Source organism: Choloepus didactylus, chromosome 2, assembly GCF_015220235.1.
Source record: "Choloepus didactylus isolate mChoDid1 chromosome 2, mChoDid1.pri, whole genome shotgun sequence".
In the NCBI taxonomy this organism is placed as follows: Eukaryota; Metazoa; Chordata; class Mammalia; order Pilosa; family Megalonychidae; genus Choloepus; species Choloepus didactylus.
The window spans coordinates 146,977,795-146,998,584 of NC_051308.1; the positions used below are offsets into that span (position 1 = coordinate 146,977,795).

At 38.5% G+C, this 20,790-nt stretch overlaps 1 protein-coding gene across 3 annotated transcripts in view; it reads right to left on the minus strand.

Moving 5' to 3' along the window:
- The window catches only part of LOC119526986 (TLC domain-containing protein 4-like), a 175,346-nt gene that overhangs the window by 141,737 nt on the left and 12,819 nt on the right, over nt 1-20,790 (minus strand). The window contains exon 1 of one of the 3 annotated variants that reach the window (XM_037826580.1): nt 16,477-17,097. The exons of 1 other annotated variant lie outside the window; for it this stretch is intronic. In XM_037826580.1, coding sequence (XP_037682508.1) covers nt 16,477-16,494 — 18 coding nt within the window. In that variant the 5' untranslated portion in view covers nt 16,495-17,097. Of the gene's footprint in view, nt 1-16,476; nt 17,098-20,790 lie in introns of those variants that run through there. One more of the 3 variants, XM_037826578.1, reaches the window with a different exon arrangement.

Here is a 20,790-nt window from a genome sequence, read left to right on the forward strand (position 1 = left end):
AACAAAGTTTCAGTGGCTAAGACATTTCAAATAGTCAAGAGGACATTCTGGAGATTATTCTTATGCATTATATAGATATCCCTTTTTAGTTTTTAGTGTACTAGAATAGCTAGAAGGAAATACCTGAAACTGTTGAACTGCAACCCAGTAGCCTTGATTCTTGAAAATGAGTGTATAACTATATAGCTTACATAGTGTGCCCATGTGATTGTGAAAACCATGTGGCTCACACTCCTTTTATCCAATGTATGGACAGATAAGTAGAAAAATGGGGACAAAAAGTAAATGAATAATAGGGAGGGATGGAGGAGTGGGATGTTTTGGGTCTTCTTTTTTACTTTAATTTATTCTTATTCTTATTTTGTGTGTGTGTGTGGTAATGAAAATGTACAAAAATTAATTATGGTGATGAATGCACAACTATATAATGGTACTGTGAACAACTGATTGTATACCTTGGATGATTGTATGGTATGTGAATATATCTCAATAAAATTGAATTAAAAAATTCTAAGCACACAACAGATTATTTTTATGTAGAAAAGAAATTCATTTTATCTCCTAATATTTCTAGATAGAAATTAAGGTATTCAAGAATTTGGACTTCGTTAATAGCCAGTTTTCACATGGAATATAATCCCAGAAATGCTCATCTGGAGTGTTATTTCTGCAACCCCCTATCAGAATCATTTTAAAGAATATTTTTTTTCTTCTTGGTCAAGCCCCCACCTCCACCAAACCTGCTCCTCCTATCTCTTGATTCTCTATGTCTCTGCATGGCTACAAAATCCACCAAGTCCCCTCTGAGATCTGGGAGTCATCCTTGACTCCTTCCTCACCCACAGAATCATTCATTAGAGAAACTGCCTCCAAACTTGTCTCCTTTGCTACAGTCTTGTTCCCACACCCATCCCCTCTACTTTGCCTCTATTGTTGCCATCAATGAGAGAACAGTAAATAGTTGCTGAATTTATAAGTGAGTGAAATCATATCTTCATCTAAAGCCCAGCCTTTTGGATATGTGGATAATTACCAAAACCCACCACCAATAGAAGAGAGGCAACTTTATGTTACGTTAGAGTTCAAGGCACAATTCCGAGTTTTACAGCATTGTTCTAGCAGTCTTATCACTGAACTCAACTGAATTTAAAGTTGCTTGAAGACAAAGAATCTGTCGTACACATCATTGCATCTTATATTTCACCCTACAAGTTACTCTCCATGTATTCTCCCCACATATTTTCTCCTTATGTTTCTCAGCTTGACAAAGAACCCATGTAGGAAGTTCGAAGTCCTGAAGCAGGGTTAGAGCCTTGACTGATAATCTACATCCTAGAGAGGAAAAGACCACCAAAAAAAAAAAAAAAAGTCACATTCCGCACCCCGCCATTAGTTTATCCTGAGCAATTACCTAAAATTAATAAAAGAGAGTAAAATGATTTAAAGAACTGCTTTGCCTTTCCTTTGAGACTACTACTGAGGAACTGCTCCCAGAAATACCCTACCAGATGACATTCTAAAAACTATCAGGATTTGGCTTGTATTGACAGTTTAATGCACACAGCATTCTACTAGTACAGAAAGGGAAAGTGTCCCGCTAATGTATCAACATAGAGGTGAAGGGAACTTGTTCTAGTTTGCTAATGCTGCAGAATGCAAAACACCGGAGATGGATTGGCTTTTATAAAAAGGGGGTTTATTTGGTTACAGTCTTAAGGCCACAAAGTGTCCAAAGTAACACATCAGTAATCAGGTACCTTCACTGGAGGATGGCCAATGGCATCCGGAAAACCTCTGTTACCTGGGAAGGCACGTGGCTGGTGTCTGCTCCAAAGTTCTGGTTTCAAAATGGCTTTCTCCCAGGACATTCCTCTCCAGCAAGCTTGCTCCTCTTCAGAACGTCACTCCCAGCTGCACTGAGTTCCTTCTGTTATGTCAGCTCATTTATATGGCTCCACTGATCAACTTAAACCCACCCTGGATGGGTGAAGCAACACCTCCATGGAAATTATCCAGTCAGAGTCATCACCCACAGCTGGGTGGGGTGCATTCCAAAGAAACACTCAAAGAATTACAATCTGAGCAACCCTGATAACGTCTGCCAATACAAGATTACATCAAAGATAACGGTGTTTGGGGGACATAATACATTCAAACTGGCACAGAACTCAATTTAAATTCACTTAGTTATAGTCCAAATTATTATCATTTTAACAAAGAATACACATTGTAAGGGCATCATAGGAAACTTTTAAAACAATTGCATAGATTCTGGTTGCTAGCTGTACCAGAAATCCTTGGAAAATAAATAACTATAACTAATAGCTATAAACACTAACTGCCAGTATTCAACCTTTGTCATATTGATCGGGAAGTCCAGGGTGCAAATAAACAGAACTGAAGTTCAAAACCTCATAAGTCTCGTAAATAATTTAGATGTGGTTTTTGCAGTTTTGTTCTTCTATGGTTTGTAATGACCATTATAAAAGTGAAAACTGATCATTCTTTGAATTTAAGGCAATAAATTTGAACCTACAAAGAGTTGACTCCCTGTTATGGCCTCATTTCCCTGAACCCAGAATTCAGCTGTTCCTCTTGGTTCCACAGAAAATTATCTCCAGGCACTTCACGATTTTTCCCTACTCTAAGAATAAGGTAAGATTAAAGGATTTCCTATGTATTAAGTGGCCTCCCGCTCGTTCAAAGCTCCATTCTTCTTCCTTACATAGGAATTAAATGAGCATTTTCTGTTACTTGAAACACTTTGGGGTTTCACTGTTTAAAGTAGTTCTTCTAAACAATTACAGCCTCTCTAAATGAAGTTCTAGAACATATCATCAACTTGATCCACCTGCCTTCCCTCTCATTTCTCAACCACCTGTTGCATTCCTCCTAGCCCTTGATCTTTTCATCTCCCAGTTTTGATGATTGCTCACGCCTTATGATCTAGGGATTTGCTGTTTTGATTCATAGATCTAAATTTTGAAATTGACCTTTTGTATGGTTTACTTCTAAACACTCCAGGTAATAGCCTCACACATTTGGACTGTATCTAAGCTTTGGCTTAATTGTGTTTTCTCCCTGCTCCCTGAAGCTACTGTGGTATATCTGACATAAATTCCACTTATACAATAGCTGTCTACATCCTCTTTCTTGAGTACCAGATCTATAGTCCCAAGATCCTGTTATGTGCTCCCAAGTCCTTTAAACTCAATAAAAATAGCTCATCCCTACTCTTCTCCACACTCTTTCCTCTGTCTACATGTCTTTTTTTGATTTCAAAGGAGTGAACATGTCTTCTATTTCCTTAGCCAGAAACCTCAGTTTTCCTGGACTTCTCCTTCTTGCTTAGCCCTCTATATCCATGTAGACACCAAATTTTGTTAATTCTACCCTCTAAATATCTTTCATGTATGTTACCTCTTCTACTCTTCCTCTCTCACTAACAAAGTTTTAGACTCATTTATCATCTCCTAACTCTGATGTCACTTTGGTATCGTCCCTCTTAGGCCTTCACACACAATGTTCCAAGATAAAAATTTCCTTCCTAAGTACCATGTGTTTCACACAAAATAGATCCTCAGTAAGTATTCACTGATTACAGAAGAGACTTCAAATCCTTGTGTGATCTCACAGCTTTCCTTTCTTCTCATACATATTGTCTCTCTCTCCAACAGCATACCTCTTCAGCATTTTTCTGATCTGCTGTTGATGGAATGCCTTCATCTCCAATCAAAAGTTTTCTATTATTATGTATTACCTATCAGATAAATGCATAGTATTATAGTCCTCCATTCCATCCCAAACGTACCTTTCCAATCTTCTTTCACAATGTTCCCTCTCACATTCTCTTTATTTTAATTATTTCATTTGATTTCTGCTAGAGAAGTTGTAAGTTTACCTCTCACATTCTTTACTCTCTGTAGCCAAATCCAACTACCAGTTATCCCCAGAAAATGCTGTATCCTTTCCTATCTCCATTCCTTTGTTCATGCTGCTCCCAACACACAGAATGACTTTCCCTCATATCTTCGTCAAAAGCTTTCCTACTTATTTAAGACCCTGGTGAAAAGTCACTGTATTCATGAAACATACACATTCCAACAGACAGAATTTCTTGCCTCCTCTTCTCTCCTGCTTGAAAGTTATTTTATAACTTGGACTGCACAGTGCTTTATTTCTCTTACTAGGAAAGTGTATCATAGAGCTGTTAAAGGCTGTGTTTTTCAGACCACCTGCAGTGGAATAACTGGAATCTTGTTAAAAACAAAACAATATTTTAGAGATGTTTATTTGGTACAAAATTTATATTCTCTGTAGCACACTAATTTAACCTGTATGGTCAGTTTATTTAAACAACATAATTACATGAAACCGAGAATAGGGAATGACATCCTATTATTCTGCACAGGTTAGTGTAATACATTGATACATCACAGAGTATTTTGAGCAGAAAATTAGAAAGTATTTGCAAAGTCCCCTTGAGGGACTGGGGAAAATTTTGGAAATATTAAACTTCCCCACCTGGGGAATTCCTGGTATTCTTGCAAGCATTAGGGACTCCCAATTTAATAAGTCAAGCCCTTGATCTTGGGGCTTGCCCTTATGAAATGTATTACTGCAAAGGAGACGCTAAGCCTACTTATAATTATGCCTTAGGGTCACCCCCAGAGAACCTCTTTTGTTGCTCAGATGTGGCCTCTCTCTCTCAGCACACTCTGCAAATAAACTCATTACCCTCCCTGCTACGTGGGATGTGACTCCCAGGGTTGAGCCTGGCCCTGGTATCACGGGATTGAGAATGCCTTCTTGACCAAAAGGGAGAAAAGAAATGAAACAAAATAAAGTTTCAGTAGCTAAGAGATTTCAAATAGAGTCAAGAGGTCATTCTAGAGGTTATTCTTATGCATTATATAGATATTCCTTTTTAGTTTTTAATACATTAGAATGGCTAGAAGCAAATACCTGAATCTGTTGAACTGTAATCCAGTAGATTTGATTCTTGATGATGACTGTATAACTATACAGCTTTTATCATGTGACCATGTGATTGTGAAGACCTTGTGACTGACATTCCCTTTGTCCAGTGTATGGCAGGTGAGTAACAAAATAAAGACAAAAAATACATAAATAATAGGGGGGATAAGCGGTATGGGATGTTTTGGGTGTTCTTTTTTATTTTTATTTTTTTCATTTGGAGTAATGAAAATGTTCTGAAATTGATTGTGGCAATGAATGCACAACTATATGATGATACTGTATACTTTGGATGGATTATATGGTGTGTGAATATATCTCAATAAAATTGCATTAAAAAAAACCCTACTGAATCACGAGTCTCTTGAAGTAGAGCTCAGGGCTCCATTTAAAAGCAAGCTCCCCAATCAAGTGCACAGTGAAGTTGGAGATCTTTGAGTTGCAGAAATGGACCTTGAAGGCAGGTAGACTAGGGAGTTACATCCTAGTTGTACCTCTGTTAAAGTACAATTTTCACAAAAAGGATAAAATCATGACTCTGATATATATAGAAAATAGACATTTAAAGATTTTTAAAAACTCATTCAGTGAGGGAACCAGCAGATATTATAACCTATTCAAAAGAGAATCTGAAAAACATACACATTTGTACAGAATTATGAAATAGCTCAAAGACAGTGAAAGGCAGGAAACAGATGACCTCAAAGGTGTCCTCCAGGCAATGTAGTTTTCTATTGAAACACAAAATCCTTTTCCACACTTCCTACTAGCTGTATGACTTTGAGTGTGTTACATATCTTCTCTGAGCCTCAGTTACTTTATCTGTAAAACTGTGATAAGTTTTCAGTTTTAAAAACATTTTAAGGGGATAACAACACTTACTTCTTAAAGCTGTTGTGAGCATGCCAGAGCTTAGGACAGTATTGAGTGCATTATACTTGATAAACATTACTATTAGTAGTGGTAGAAGCAGTAAAATAGTAGTACTATTAGTAGTAGTACTAATAACTACAAGTTCCTTGAAACTCATTCTTGTTCATTAATGAATGTATTATTCAATTAGTCAATTAATGTTTATGTTAGATTTGGGTGGATAATAAAAATAATCCCTGTCCTTGAGGAGTCAAGACTAGCAAAGGAGATGAGAACTTAAACAATTGCATGAAAATATATAATTTAATAAGCAAAAATAGAGGAATGGAAGCACAATTAACAAGATCACTAACCAGGTACAGAATGTATAGAAAAGCATTATTAAGGTGAATTTGAACTGAATCTTGAAGGGTGAGCAGAAAATCATTAAGGAAGCATAGAGTGCTAACATTTCTGCAAGATGTATGCATGTTAATCTTATCTAATTCACACAAAAGCCCCATAATATTAAGAGCTCATCTGGGTACTTACTATATTCTAAAGCACCATCATTATCCTGTTTTATGGTGGAAAAAATCCTGAGACTTAGAGAAATCAAGCATCTTATCCAAAATGATAGAGCCAGTGAATGGTATAGTCACAATTCATCCCAGACAACCTCTTTCTAATGTGTAGGAAACATAATCTCAATTTAACTAACAGGAGATTCAAAACTCAGAGAGATTATGAGATCTCACAGGAGAGACTGATTGGAAATTAAAGAGATTGATTAGAAATGGATCTCTCGTTTTAAAGCCCAGGCAGATGGAGAGGAAAGGCAGTCCAGGAAGAGCGGGAAGGAGCAAAACCCTAAAGGCATGGAACAGCTTGGCATGTCCCCAGGAAATCACAAGCATCTGGAATGCAGTTTGCATTTAGGTAAACAGCAGCAGCAGATGAGGCATACTAAGAGTAGGCAGGGATTATAAAAAATAAACTATGCCACACTAAATTGTGTGGACTTTGCTCTGGAGGAGATGAGAAAACAAGGATTTTAAACAAGGGAATGAGATCAGAAGTTTAGAAACTGGAGGCAGAGCAGCCAGTTATGAAGCAGCAAGAGCTAGTATTACTGGAAGCAAAGGTTTTGAAGTCAGACAAACTGCCACTTATTATAATCTTAGGAAAGAGAACTTCTGTGAGCCAGAGTCTCCTCATCTATAAAATGAATATAATAATAGGGTTATTATGAGGGTTAAATGAAAGAACATAGGTAAGCACCTGGTACTTTAATTCAGATCCAGTAGGCATTCAATAAATGACGGTGGCATTAACAGTTGTTTATTGCTATCGTTGTTGGGGTACAAATGCACTGAGACCTAGTTGAGGGCTTTTTGAAGACAGAACATGTTATATACATTCACTGATACTCTTTCACTTATGTAGTTTAGATGTAACACCTTTGCGGCTTGATTTGTTCAGGCATAGTAGATTGATCTGTATCAAAAAAGCAAAGTTCTAGGCAGCATAGACAGACCCATATTTCAGGAATGGCCTAGCATTAATGGTTCAGTTTATGAAACATTTGATGTGTCCCTACTGTGTGTCTAGCACTGTATTAAGCAACACATATACAAAAATTGGTGAGACACAATCTCCTTTCACATGGAGTCAAGAGTCTAAAACATAGTTCTTTTGGTTGATTTCCTTTGTTCCAGATCTTTGGCTTCCCCTCTTATTTACAACTTCACACCCACTCCTTTGCTCTGATTTCTATATGCTCCTGCGGAAGTGATCTTGATCTCCCTGCTTCATTATACTCCTACTTTCTTTTCTGGCTATTCCAGTTGGGTGAGTTGTCATAACAAGTCAGATCACACCTTGTCTGATCCAGAATTACCCTCAGTACCCTACTGTTCTAGTTTGCTAATGCCTGAGGAATGCAAAACACCAGAGATGGATTGGCTTTTATAAAAAGGGGGTTTATTTGGCTACACAGTTACAGTCTTAAGGCCATAAAGTGTCCAAGTTAACACATCAGTGATCAGGTACCTTCACTGGAAGATGGCCAATGGTGTCCGGAAAACCTCTGTTAGCTGGGAAGGCATGTGGCTGGCGTCTGCTCCAAAGTTCTGGTTTCAAAATGGCTTTCTCCCAGGACATTCCTCTCTAGCTATCTTGCTCCTCTTCAAAACGTCACTCACAGCTGCACTGAGTTTCTTCTCTTTGAGCCAGCTCATTTATATGGCTCCACTGATCGAGGCCTACCCTGAATCGGTGGGGCCACGCCTCCATGGAAATATCCCATCAGTTATCATCTACAGTTGGGTGGGGCGCATCTCCATGCAAACAACGTAATCCCACTTAATCCCCACTATTATGTCTGCCCTACAAGATTGCATCAAAGAATATGGCTTTTTCTGGGGGACATAATACATTCAAACAGGCACACCTACCCTGCTCCCAAGACACCTGCCACCATAGTGAAGTTAACTCAATACTCCCAACAGCTGTTACTAGAATTCTTAAAGAGAAACGCCTTGATGAGTCAATAAGCATGAATGGTGAAGCCTTGAGAGCCTGCGTTAGTAGGAGATAGGGTAACAAAAGAGAGACTTGTACATTAAAAGTTAAAGTGGGAATATGGAAGGAGTTAGGGAGAAGAGAGGAGAGATGAGAAAGAGAAAAAAAGAGATGGAAGGCATAACTCCACAGAATGCCTAAAAAGACTTTTTTTTAAAAGTATAATCTTCTCATTTATTTGCATTTCTGAAACCCTCCTCCTTTCTCCCAAATCTTTAGTAAGCTTCCCAATACCCCAAAACCCCTAACACTTCCCCACAACACACAGTAGGAGTGGAGGTGGTGGGGTAAGTAAAGAAATCATAGAATGGAGCCAAGTTCCACTGCTAGATCAAAAAGCAGAATGGGGCAGCACACCCAGCAAAATGCCACAGTCCATAAACTGACTCCTTCAGTAGGAGTGGGGGCTCGAGGTGATGCTAAAATCATAGGTGCCCAGAAAATTGGCAGAACATTTCGTGAGGTACTGCACTTTATGAGAGTTGTGTAATAGGACCTCAAGCCATAATTATCTAGTTAAAAAGAAACATGAGTTTAGGATGATGGAAAAGTTTTAGTAATGGATGTGATGTTCGCTCAACATTGTGAAAAAAATAATCAACACCACTGAATTGTTTACTCGCAAGTGGTTAAAAATGGGAAAGTCTGTTGTGTATGTTACCACAATAAATTTTTAAAAAATCTATAGAACTGTACAACGCAAAGAGTGAAACCCAATGCAAACTATGGACTTTAGTTAATATAATTATACAAATATTGGTCCATCAGTTGTAATAAATGTACCACACTAACACAAAATGTTAATAATAGGGAAAACTGTGGGGGGGGGTTGAGAGGAGGAATATGGGAACTCTATGCTTTCTCCATGATTTTTCAATAAACCTACAACTGCTCTAAAAAATAATAATAAATAAAATTTTAAAGAGAGAGATGTGATACCAACTACCATCTGATTCACTATTTCCTCAGAGTCACTGAAGATTTGGCATGAACCCCATAAGTTCTGCTTGCCAACATTCCTACTATCCCTTCCCCAAAGCCAGCCACCCTTATCTCACCCCAGGTTACTGCAACAGTGTGGCAGGGATTAGCAAACCTTTTCTTGAAGGGCTGGATAGAAAATACTTCTAGCTTTGTGGACCAGATGGTCTCTGTCTCAGCTACTCAACTCTGCTTTTAAAGCCTAGAGGCAGCCACAGACTACATGTCTGTGAATGGGCATGGCTGTGTTCCAATAAAACTTTATTTACAAAAATAGGCAAAGCATTGGGTGGGTCTTCTGTCCTGCCCTTCTATTCTCCACATTGTAGTAGAGGGACTCTTTCTAAATGCTACTCCTCTGCTTAAACACTTGAATGGCTTCCCATTGCTCTTAGGATAAAGTCCTAAATTCATTAACAGGGTAAACCGGCTTTGTCCCCGCTCTCTCTAACCATTTCTGGTTTCTAACTCAATTTTTAGCCACCATAAACTACTTTAAATTCTCTTAAGTTTCTGGTTTTCTCTTCCTTTCAGTCATTCGCATATGCTATTCTTTTGACTTGGAATATTCATGTCTCCCCCTAGCCACACTCATAATTGCCTGTCCTCCCAAACTTAGTTGATGCCTTCTCATCAATTCTTCAAATTTCACGTTAGCTATAACTACCTTCAGGAAGCTCTCCTGATCCCGAAGTTCATTTTAGGTGTAGATGTCCTGCCACTCTGTATAGTCCCTCTGTATTAGTCAGGGTTCTTCAAAGAAATAGAACCAACAGGAGATAAATATATACATATATATATCTGTAAATATTAAGAGATTTATTATAGGAATTGGCTCACATGACCATGGGAATCAGTAAGTCTGATCCATATGGTAGGCCATCAAGTGGGAAACTCTGATGAAGGTGAAGTTGAATTCCCCAGGAGAAGCTAGCTGGCTGAAGTAAAGACAGGAATTCTTCCGACTTCTGAAATCCTCTGTTCTCACTATAAGACTTCCAACTGATTGGAAACTCCCCTGCTTGCTGAGGGCAATCTCCTTTGTTGATTGTAGATGTAATCAGCCATAAAACTATCTAAGAAGTACCCTCACAGAAACAATCAGGCCAGTGCTTGCTTGACCAAACAACTGAACACCATAACCTAGCCAAATTGATACATGAAATTAACCATCATACATCCCATCGAACAACTTCTCACAAGGCATTGGGATTCCTAGTTTAATTTCCTGAATTTCCTATTAATCTGAGGCTTCATGAGGACAGGAAACTGGTCTGTCACTCATCTTTATATTCCCAGGTGCTCAATAAATAATCGGTAAATGAATGGATTTTTGAATGATGAGGAAGGAAAAGGCAACAACAAACGTAAAATTAGAGGTAGTCTTCAAAGGCCAATTGGTAGAGAATAAGGTAGGCTTGCTTGAACTGTTCCCTCTAATCCAAAATCTGCTTCTGGAGCACTTTCTGCTTTACTGTTACAATTTGCAGAAAGGTTTAGGAAATATACAATACACCTCTAGGACTTTCTGAAGCAGTCACCAAAGTCCTGAATGGTTTCATCTCTGCCTTGCTCTACAAACAATTTGTTTCTCATCTCTCTGGCTCTGGATCTCTTACCTCATGTCCTGTTTACAGTCTTACAACACTACACTTTATATTTGGAATTTCTCTCAAAGTGATCTTGGCTTGCCTTTTTGATCAATACTCACATTTCATATATCAAGTAGTGGGTATATTCTGTGTACCAGGCATTTAGTCTTCACTCAATCCTCACAAGTATGCTATGAGAGATGTCCTTTATCATTCTCATTTACAGTTGACAAAATTGAGACCTAGAGAGGATAAGTAGCTTGCCAAAGAAACGGAACAAGTGACAGAGCTGAGATGTGAAGAAAGTCTGACTTCAGAGTTCAGTTTGTAAACTTACACTGTATTACAGTTTTTCTAGGATTATGTCTGTTTTTGCACATCTCTGAACACTGCTTCTGTACAACCCCAGAAGTCTCCTGCAGTACTTCTGTGTGTTTCATCCTGAATCACATGGACAGTGAGGTTGAATCCAAGGCAATCAAAATAACTAACATTTATTGAGCACAGATCACACCCCAAGGACTGTGCTACATGCTGTGCAAGTATTACTTCATTTAATCTTCACAAACCCTGATGAGGAAATGAAAGTCATCTTCATTTTATAAATGAGGAAATAGAGACAAAAGGAGATAAAATACTGTGTTCAAGGTCACACAATTACTAATGGGAGGAACTAGAATTTAAACCCACACAGTCTGACTCCACAACTCATATTTCAGAGTAAGCGGAGAATACTTAGGAAAACAGAAAGCCTGAAGAATTTCTCAGGCCTCACAGGACGAGGTGGAAAGTATGGGTGAGGTTGTATGATTCAGATTTAATTATCCAGAAATGGGATACAGTAGGACATCTTTGTTATTTATTGCTGCCCAACAATAACAAATTTAGTAGCCTAAAATAATCATTTATCAGCTCACAATTTGTGGGCCAGTAATTTGGACTAGACTTAGCTGGGCTACTCTTCTGCTGGGTTCACCTGATCTCACAGTATGGTGACAGTCAGCTGGTAGCTAATTGGGAGCTTGATAGTCCAAGATGGTCTGCCTAGCTGTCAGGGCAGGCTCCATGGGTATGTAACCTGTACAGTCTTACAGAGTCCCTGATCGGAAGGATCCTGTACTTGGTTTAATGCTCTGCTGTTGCCATCTTGAATTCTTAATTATTTTGGAATAAAGGGCCCCACATTTTCATTTTTCACTAAGCCCCACAAATTATGTAGCCAGTTCTACTGGCAGTTGATCTTGGATATCAGCTGGGCCTCTCTTTCCACATGGCTTCTCATCCTCAAGAAGGCTGGTCCAGGCTTCTTCACATGATGGCAGCAGCATTCCAAGAGAACAAGAGCAAAGAATGCAAGGCCTCTTAAGGGCTAGATTCAGAACTCCCACATGATCACTGGTCAAAGCAAGTCAAGACCAGCATAGATACAAGAAGGTAGAGATCTACAGTCCACATCTTGATGTGAAGAAGAGCAAAGTAACATCGCAAAGGGGCATGTATAAAGGAATGGGAGGAGCTTATAACCACTTATCGCAATCTATTTGTTGTGCACATCCACTGTTTAAATTTAGATATGTTTCCTTCCAGTCCTTTATCTATGAATAAATGAAACATTAAATTCTCTTAGTTTTTACCTGAGTTGAGCCAAGATGAAAAAATGTATCAGGTTTTGCTCCTAAAATAAGAACTTTATAGCTTCCTTAAAACTATGACTTACAAAATATTAACAGCTAATATTTATAGGATGCTTATTATATGCTATTATTTAAATTTAGCATTTATTGTATGCTGGGCTCTATTCTAAATGTTTGATAGGAATTCTCTCTTTTAATTCTTACAACAATTCCATAAAGGCATTATTATGATCCCAGTTTTGCTGATGGAGGGCAGATGAAGAAGCTGAACTCAGAAAAATTATATTAACTTCCAAGATCACAGGGCTAGTAAGGGTAGGAGCCAGGGTACAACCCTAAGGGTTGCAGCAAGCCAGTTCCAGAATGCTACCGACTCCAGGAGAAAGCATGGCATGTCAAGACCTTGATTTTGGACTTCTAGCCTCCAAAACTGTAGACAATTCCTATTGTTTAGGTCAACCCATTGTGTGGTTTGTCATAACAGCCCTGGCAAATAAAGACATCTTGTTATTGCAATGTGTGCTTGCATCAAAAATGACATAGATCTTACTGGTGGGAAGATTGAACTGCCTTGGGAGATACACCTTCAACCTTATTAACAGGACTAGAGCACCTTACACTCTGGAGGCCCCAGTGACTGAGTAGAAAAAAAACATGAATGCTCATCCAGATGAAGAGTGAGGCATTGTGAAATGCAAAAAGAAATCAAGAGATGAAACCTCCTTTGGTGGGAAGTGGTTGAATATTTCTGAAAGAGGGAGAAGCTACCAGAATGGGAGATTTGGAAAAAAGAAATGTAAGAGAATGGGGTGGAGGCATCAGAGAAGTGAAGGGGATCTCCTCCTTGTGTAGCCTAAGTCTAGAAGATCTCCTTCTTGGTTGGTTTGTCAGGCCCTTTTAGAAAGGTTATTGGAGAGCCAGATTGTAGTGGTTTACAGAGAAGGTTCACCAAGATAGGGCAATATGCTCCATTTGTTTACAAGCTTTATCAGAAAAAGAATCTATTTCTACGTGTAGGAGCAAGTCAAGTCAGGACCAATTCAATCAAGCTCTCAGACTCCACTCTTTGGGTCAATACATTATAAATATCTACTATGAACAAGACAGTGTCATTCTGTGGCCAAGGCCTGTGCTAACGCCTGACTTCTGTGGCATTCCATGTTCAGTTAGGAGGACTATGCTTCCCCCTATGCTGGTAAGAACTCCTACCTAGTTCACCAAGAATAGTTTCCTGGCTACGTGTTCAAGAGGGCCACCTCTTAACAGCAGAAATACAAATTTTCTCTGTTAAGGCTTCAGTTACATGAAGTAGTCCAATCGCATAAAAATAGAAAAACACTGGCAAAGGAACAAAAGATGTGGTTACAGACTAGAGTGCCATTTTAATGTGGTTGGGCTACTTCTGACTGGTCTTTTAAAGGAATTATGCTGAGACAGACTGATTGAGGGACAGTTTTACTGATTTTGCTTTATTTTTTTAATGGTAGAGACTTGACATTTTTTATAGGCCAAAGATAAAAAAGACACTGTCAGTGGTTAATGATTCAGGTAAAAGAGCTCATAATTGATGGAGGAAATTTACAAAGGGTTTTGTTTAGTTTATAGCATCTTTTCACAAAGGGAAACTTAGAGGTTCTTCTAAATTTCAAAGTTAAGACAGTTACACCAGTTTCCTAAGCAAATATTAATCAAGTATTAACAGAGTGCTATGGCTCTCTCATTTAAGTTATCTTTTAACTTCGCTACTCCAAAGCAAATATAACTAGCAAAGATCCTATTGGGAGAAAGGGATCTTAGTTTGGGCAATAACTAATTCACATGAGATTTATATTTAAAAAGCATGTCAGTAAATTAACAAGTCTATTTGTAACCAATTGAGAAGGAATACACAATGAATAGGGCACCTAATCTTGATGAAAGATGAGTAGGATATTAAATAAATCATGGAGACACTGAAAAGAAGAAACTAGGCTAAATGGCACAGCAAGAGCTATATATGTACTGTTGTAAAGTGTATTTGTATGTTATTTACACAAAACTTCCTAGAGAAAATAACACTAACCTTTAAGTAGCACATCTGTAAATTTCATTTTTCTTATTCCTTTCTTAATGTAAAATGTTTTCTGCATTAAGTACCTTCCCTAAGAAACATCACTGTATTCCTGAAACCACTAGGTGGCCACAGTACATCCACACAAAGTCAAATCAACGCATCGGCTGCACTGGTATAGCATGCTAAAGCCTCAATTCCCTCACCTAACAAATGGGGATAATAACAGTATTTAAGTTCATGTGGTGGCTGTGATAGGTAATTGAGAAAAAATATATATATGCCATATATAAATGCTTATTAAATAGCAGATAGCATATATTATTAACGCAATATACTCTGACATATGAATTTCACATGAGGTTTGCTGGGATTTTTTTCTTCATGTGAAGTTAAGAGATAATGTATAGGCAGATAAGGGTAAAGACACAATTTATGGGTTTTTATCAAGGTTAAAAAGCTCTATGGCAGCAGAAAAGAATATAAGAAAGATATAGAAAAGAGGGCAGATGAATAATGAAGGAGAAAATAATTCAATGGGCCAAAGTCCCAAAGACAGAGATATCAGGGAAACAGCTTTGGGGGAGTGCAGGTTAGGATGAGGAGAAAATCAATTCAATGAATATCAAAGATAATCAGTGTTTAGTGCAGAAATATTATTATTTCTCATTTTATAACTCTAAAATGAAAATATAGTAACTTTGAAAAATAAACAAGATACTGTTGTGGTTCTCATTAATAAACAGTATAATGTTTATCTGTGTTATATATGTTATTTCCCATGATGGTATTACTTATTTTTTAAGTAAGATTTGAATTTTTGTTAAATCTGTAACTGTTAACACATTTGGGGTATACAGTGCTAGTGAAAGGAATTTGTAAACAAATCTGGAAAAATGTATCTGAGATAAAAGGATACAACAAAGTGAGAAAGAAAATGAATAAATTTATTGAGTCAGTAATTTCATCTTAAACTAGGTTTTAATCAAGAGTGATATATATAAACATAGATCTATATGTAGTAATATATACAGATAGATATCACTTTTGTCATATATATATATACACACACACATATATATATTGCATCCTTTTTAAAGGCACTTGGAAAAAAGGCTAGAAAAGGGGAAAAGCAAGAAAAGGCAATTCCTGAATAGCATGTTAAAAAGTCACCTTAAAAAAAATCCCTTTCCTTCGATTAAATTCTAATTTAGTAAATAAATATTAAGGAACAGTAAATTATTTTCTATTTCTATCTAGCATAGTAGCTAGTGGAAGTATACAATAAATACTTTTAATGAGACTGTAGAAGTTAAAAGCATGGGCTATAGAGTCATATTAACTAGGTTGAATCCCAATTACCAATTCCTGGCTTCATAACCTAAAACAAGCAGCATGATATCTCCATACCTCAATGTCCTCATCTGTAAAATGGAATCAAAAAAGTACCTATCTTAGAGGATTATTGTGAGAATTAAAATAGTCAATACATGTTCAAAGTGCCTGGCATATAGTAATTACATAATAAATGTCAATTATGATCATTAAACAATTGACTTAGCCTTCAAGGGTTAACATTCAGAGTCCTAGAATATACTTCATCTAGGAAAAGGCTGCAACTCAAGCGTAATTGTATTTTTGATAAGGAAAAAAGGAGTCTTGGCTATAATTATTTGGTATTTGGATAGTACTGAGACAGTTTTTGTCATCCATCCTCCCCAACCTTCCAGATCTTTAATAGTAAGGCATGAAACCACCAGTCCTGGTGATGGGTCCCAGATTTGTCTCTGGCCCAGCTTTATCTTACCTTGTAAGGGGCAAGCATAATGCCTACCAAAGTGTCCTCCCTGGCACTGGCATAAAAACTTCAGTCTTCTTTGTCCACAATTTTCTACCCTTATTAGGATAAAAGTTGGTTGAACTCTGGTTAGAAAGGGCCTAGGATCAGGATCCCTAGCAGCCCATAATCCAAGACAGCTCATGAAAGCATGTGTTAGATGGCTTATCTCTAGGAGGCTCTGTTAGAGGCATATGGTTCATCAGGTCATTGTTAAGTCACTGCTTGGGTATTAACTGTTACTGCCTTGCCACTCCAGTGCTGAGCCCAGCGTGCAGCACATAATAGGTACTGGTAGCAACGAACTGAAATGAATTGAGAGCCTGCTCACATCCCTACTTATTTCAATTATCAGAAGCCCCAGATCATCCATTTTCATCCAATTCTTATCTTCACAGCTCCTTTTAATCCCCCAATCCTACACAACCCCTATTCTTTGCCACCTTCCAAAATCTTTTGTTGCATCCTTCCCCTGAATCTTCAACCTCTTTTGACTGTGTTTTCCATTTCCCAGCATTAAGTGAAGCCTCTCCCTGAAAACAACACTTCCCTGGTAGCTCTCTGTGCCAGTTTGGATATATTATGTCTCCCACAAAGCCACGATCTTTTATTTTTTTTAATTCAATTTTATTGAGATATATTCTCATACCACACAATCATCCAAAGCATACAATCAATAGTTCACAGTACCATCATATAGTTGTGCATTCATCACCCCAATCTATTTTTTGAACATTTTCCTTGTACCAGAAAAAGTGAAAATGAGAATAAAAAATAAAAAATAAAAAATAAACACCCAAATCACCCCCCACCCTATTTTTCATTTAGTTTTTTTGTCCCCATTTTTCTACTCAACCATCCATACACTGGATAAAGGGAGTGTGATCCACAAGGCTTTCACAGTCACACCGTCACCCCTTGTAAGCTCCATTGCTATACAATCATCTTCAAGAGTCAAGGCTACTGGGTTGCAGTTTGATAGCTTCAGTATTTACTTCTAGCTATTCCAATGCATTAAAACCTAAAAAGGGCTATCCATATAGTGCATAAGAATGCCCACCAGACTGACCTCTAGACTCCATTTGGAATCTCTCAGCTACTGAAACTTTATTTCGTTTCATTTTGCATCCCTCATTTGGTCAAGAAGATGTTCTCAATCCCATGATGTCGGGTCCAGATTCATACCCGGGAGTCATATCCCACGTTGCCAGGGAGATTTACACCCCTGGGAGTCAGATCTCATGTAGAGGGAAGAGCAGTGAGTTCACCCGCCGAGTTGGCTTAGCTGGAAAGAGAGGACCACATCTGAGCAACAAAGAGAAGACTCAGGGGGAGACTCTTAGGTACAATTATAAGCAGCTTTAGCCTCTCCTTTGCAGTAACAAGCTTATAAGGGCAAATCCTGTGATAGAAGGCTTGGCACATCAAACTACCAGTCCTCAATGTTTCTGAGAACACCAGCAACAATCCAGGTGAGGAAACCTGACACCTCTGCATTTCTCCCCAGCTCCGCGGGGGGCCCTGCATGTATATTTTTATTCTCTGTCCAAATTACTTTGGGATGTGTCTCTATTTCACACTAACCTATGCAAACCTACCAGGTCTCACTTCCTATTCAAAGTTCCATGCATTTATGGTATTTGAACAAACTGTACGAGTTAAATTGTTTAGGAAATAAAGATCTTGCACCAACTAAACATGTCTTCCCTTGGTTTCACTTGGAATCTGAAGTTTTAAAACGCAGTCAATATTGTCCTTTACCCTTTGGCCTGATTTGCCCTAGTTCTAACCACATCAGCTTCATTCATATCTCTAGAAGTCTGGACTCTTTTTCAGCTGTTTTAACAGTTGCTATTTGTGCTAACACTGACATTCATATCTGCGGAGTTCTAGCTCTTAGTATCAGGTGTCACACAGATACCCAAAGTTCCAGGAATCGATCAGTTATACACAAAGGGATCAGCATCTCAGAATCTGGAGATGGCCATTACAATTCAGGAATAGATGTGACTGCTGTAAGAGCTTACAATCTAGGGACCATTACAATAAACGTTCCCTGATAAGCTGTGCTCCAAGCTGAATTCTGAATTTACACATTGTAGTTAGTCCATATTGGTGAGGCATTATAGTGTTTGCCTTTGTTTCTGGCACAGTTCACTCAAAATGCTGTCTACAGGTTCCATTCTGTAGTGTCTCAGCTTCACTCCTTCTCACAGTTGCTCAATACTCCATTGTATGTACACACAACAGTTCACCATTCTGTTCTGCAGTTGATGTACCCTTAGTTCACCTCCACCCATTGCAAATCATGCATACTCTCTCCACAAACAGTAGTGTGCAAATGTCCATTCATGTCCCTGCTGTCAGATCCTCCAAGCAAATGCCCCCTAATGAGGTTGCAGGACTTTATGGCACCTACATACTTAGCTTTGTGTGGAACCACCCCCTTGTCCTCCAGAAAGGCTGTATCATTCTGCCTCCTAACCAACAGTAAATATGCACATCCCTCTCTCCATGTTTTCTCCAGCACTTTTATCCCTGTTTATATTTTTCTATATAATTTTATAGACCTATATTCACACACCATATAATTATCCACAGTGTACAATCAGTTGTTCACAGTATTATCATACAGTTGTGCATTTAAAAGCCATGATCTTTTAATCTAATCTGTTTGGGTGGAACATTTTGATTGAGTGTTTCCATGGAGATGTGACACACTCAACTGTGGGGTAATACCTTTGATTAAATTATTTCCATGTAGGTATTACTCTGACCATTCAGGGTGGGTCTAAATTAGATCACTGGAGTCCTGTAAGAGAGTTCACAGACAGAAGGAGCTCATAGCAGCTGACAGAGATTTTTGGAGAGACGCTTACTGACGCTTTGAGATGCTAGCCCAGAGTCTGCTCTAGAGAAGCTAAGAGAGGACAAGATGCCCCAAGGACAGCTGTGAGAGAATTTTGGAGAGATGCTTGGGAGATGACAGAGATGCGTAGAGATGCTTGGAGATGCAGGCAGGACATTTGGAGATGCTAGCCCAGAGTTTGCTCTGGAGAAGCTAAGAGAGACAAGCCCAGGTACATTTTGAGGGAAGCCATTTTGAAATGCAACCCAGGAACAGAGGAACAGCAGATGCCAACCACATGCCTTCCCAGCTGACAGAGGTGTTCCAGACACAACTGATCGTTCTTCAGTAAAGGTATCCTCTTGTTGATGCCTTTGTTTGGACAAATTTATGGCCTTAGAATGGTAAATTTGTAACCAAATAAACCCACTTTATAAAAGCAATTGCATTTCTGGCAATTTGCATAATTTGCATAATGGCAGCACTAGTAAACTGGAACACTCTCCGAAACAGAAGCCATTTTTCTCTCACCTTGATACACACCATGGGGAAGGTATCCCTCTTGCTCCCTATTGTTGCTTCCAAACAAACTCTCCTCCTCTTTTCAGAAACTCGAGCTTCTTTGTAATTCTTATCATAAAGTCAGCTGTACTACCTTGGATCCCCAACAGGAAATAGATAGCATACTCGTATTAGGTTACTTTGAGGATAATTCAATAAAGGAACTATTTACAAAGGTGTGAATGAGGTATAGGGGAAGCAAAAGGGTAGTGCAGCAGTGGAGCTGTTACCAGGGGAACAAAGGAAGGGAGTGCTGGGACCCAAAACATGAGAGATGTATAGAGAAGGCCATGTGGAAAGGAGCAGAAACTTTCAGTTCAGGGAAATAGCCCTTCCTACATCTTATCTCCTGCTGAGGATCCTCATTGGCCAAATTCAACCAGAACCAGAGGGCAATGAAAGCTATTGATGGAATCCATAGATTAAAGCAGGCTGAAGAAGTGTGGAGAATGGATTTGGATGGACAGAAGGAAGATATCCAGTTCATATCCAGTGTTCTTTTTGGTTGCTGTCATCTTTCAACCTGGTAGTCTTTGAACTCTTGAGTTCTTGGCTCATTATCTTCCTTCCCTCCCCTCAGTGCCTTCAGCATCCATGTGAGTGATTATTAGTGATCTTTTTCATACATTCCTCTAGCCACACACTAAACACTATCACCCATAAGAATACAACATTGATTTTAAGCATCTCATGCTCTGACCACCATCTCTTACCTTTATAGTTCACTTATTTCCAACTCTACTGAGGCCTCCAATCCACTGACCTTACCATTCTTGCAATATTTATCCACTCTTCCACTTTCACTCTACTGTATTCACTGCCATTGTGCCCAATGGAAATTCCACAGACTTCCCTTGAAAGAACCTTCTATCTTC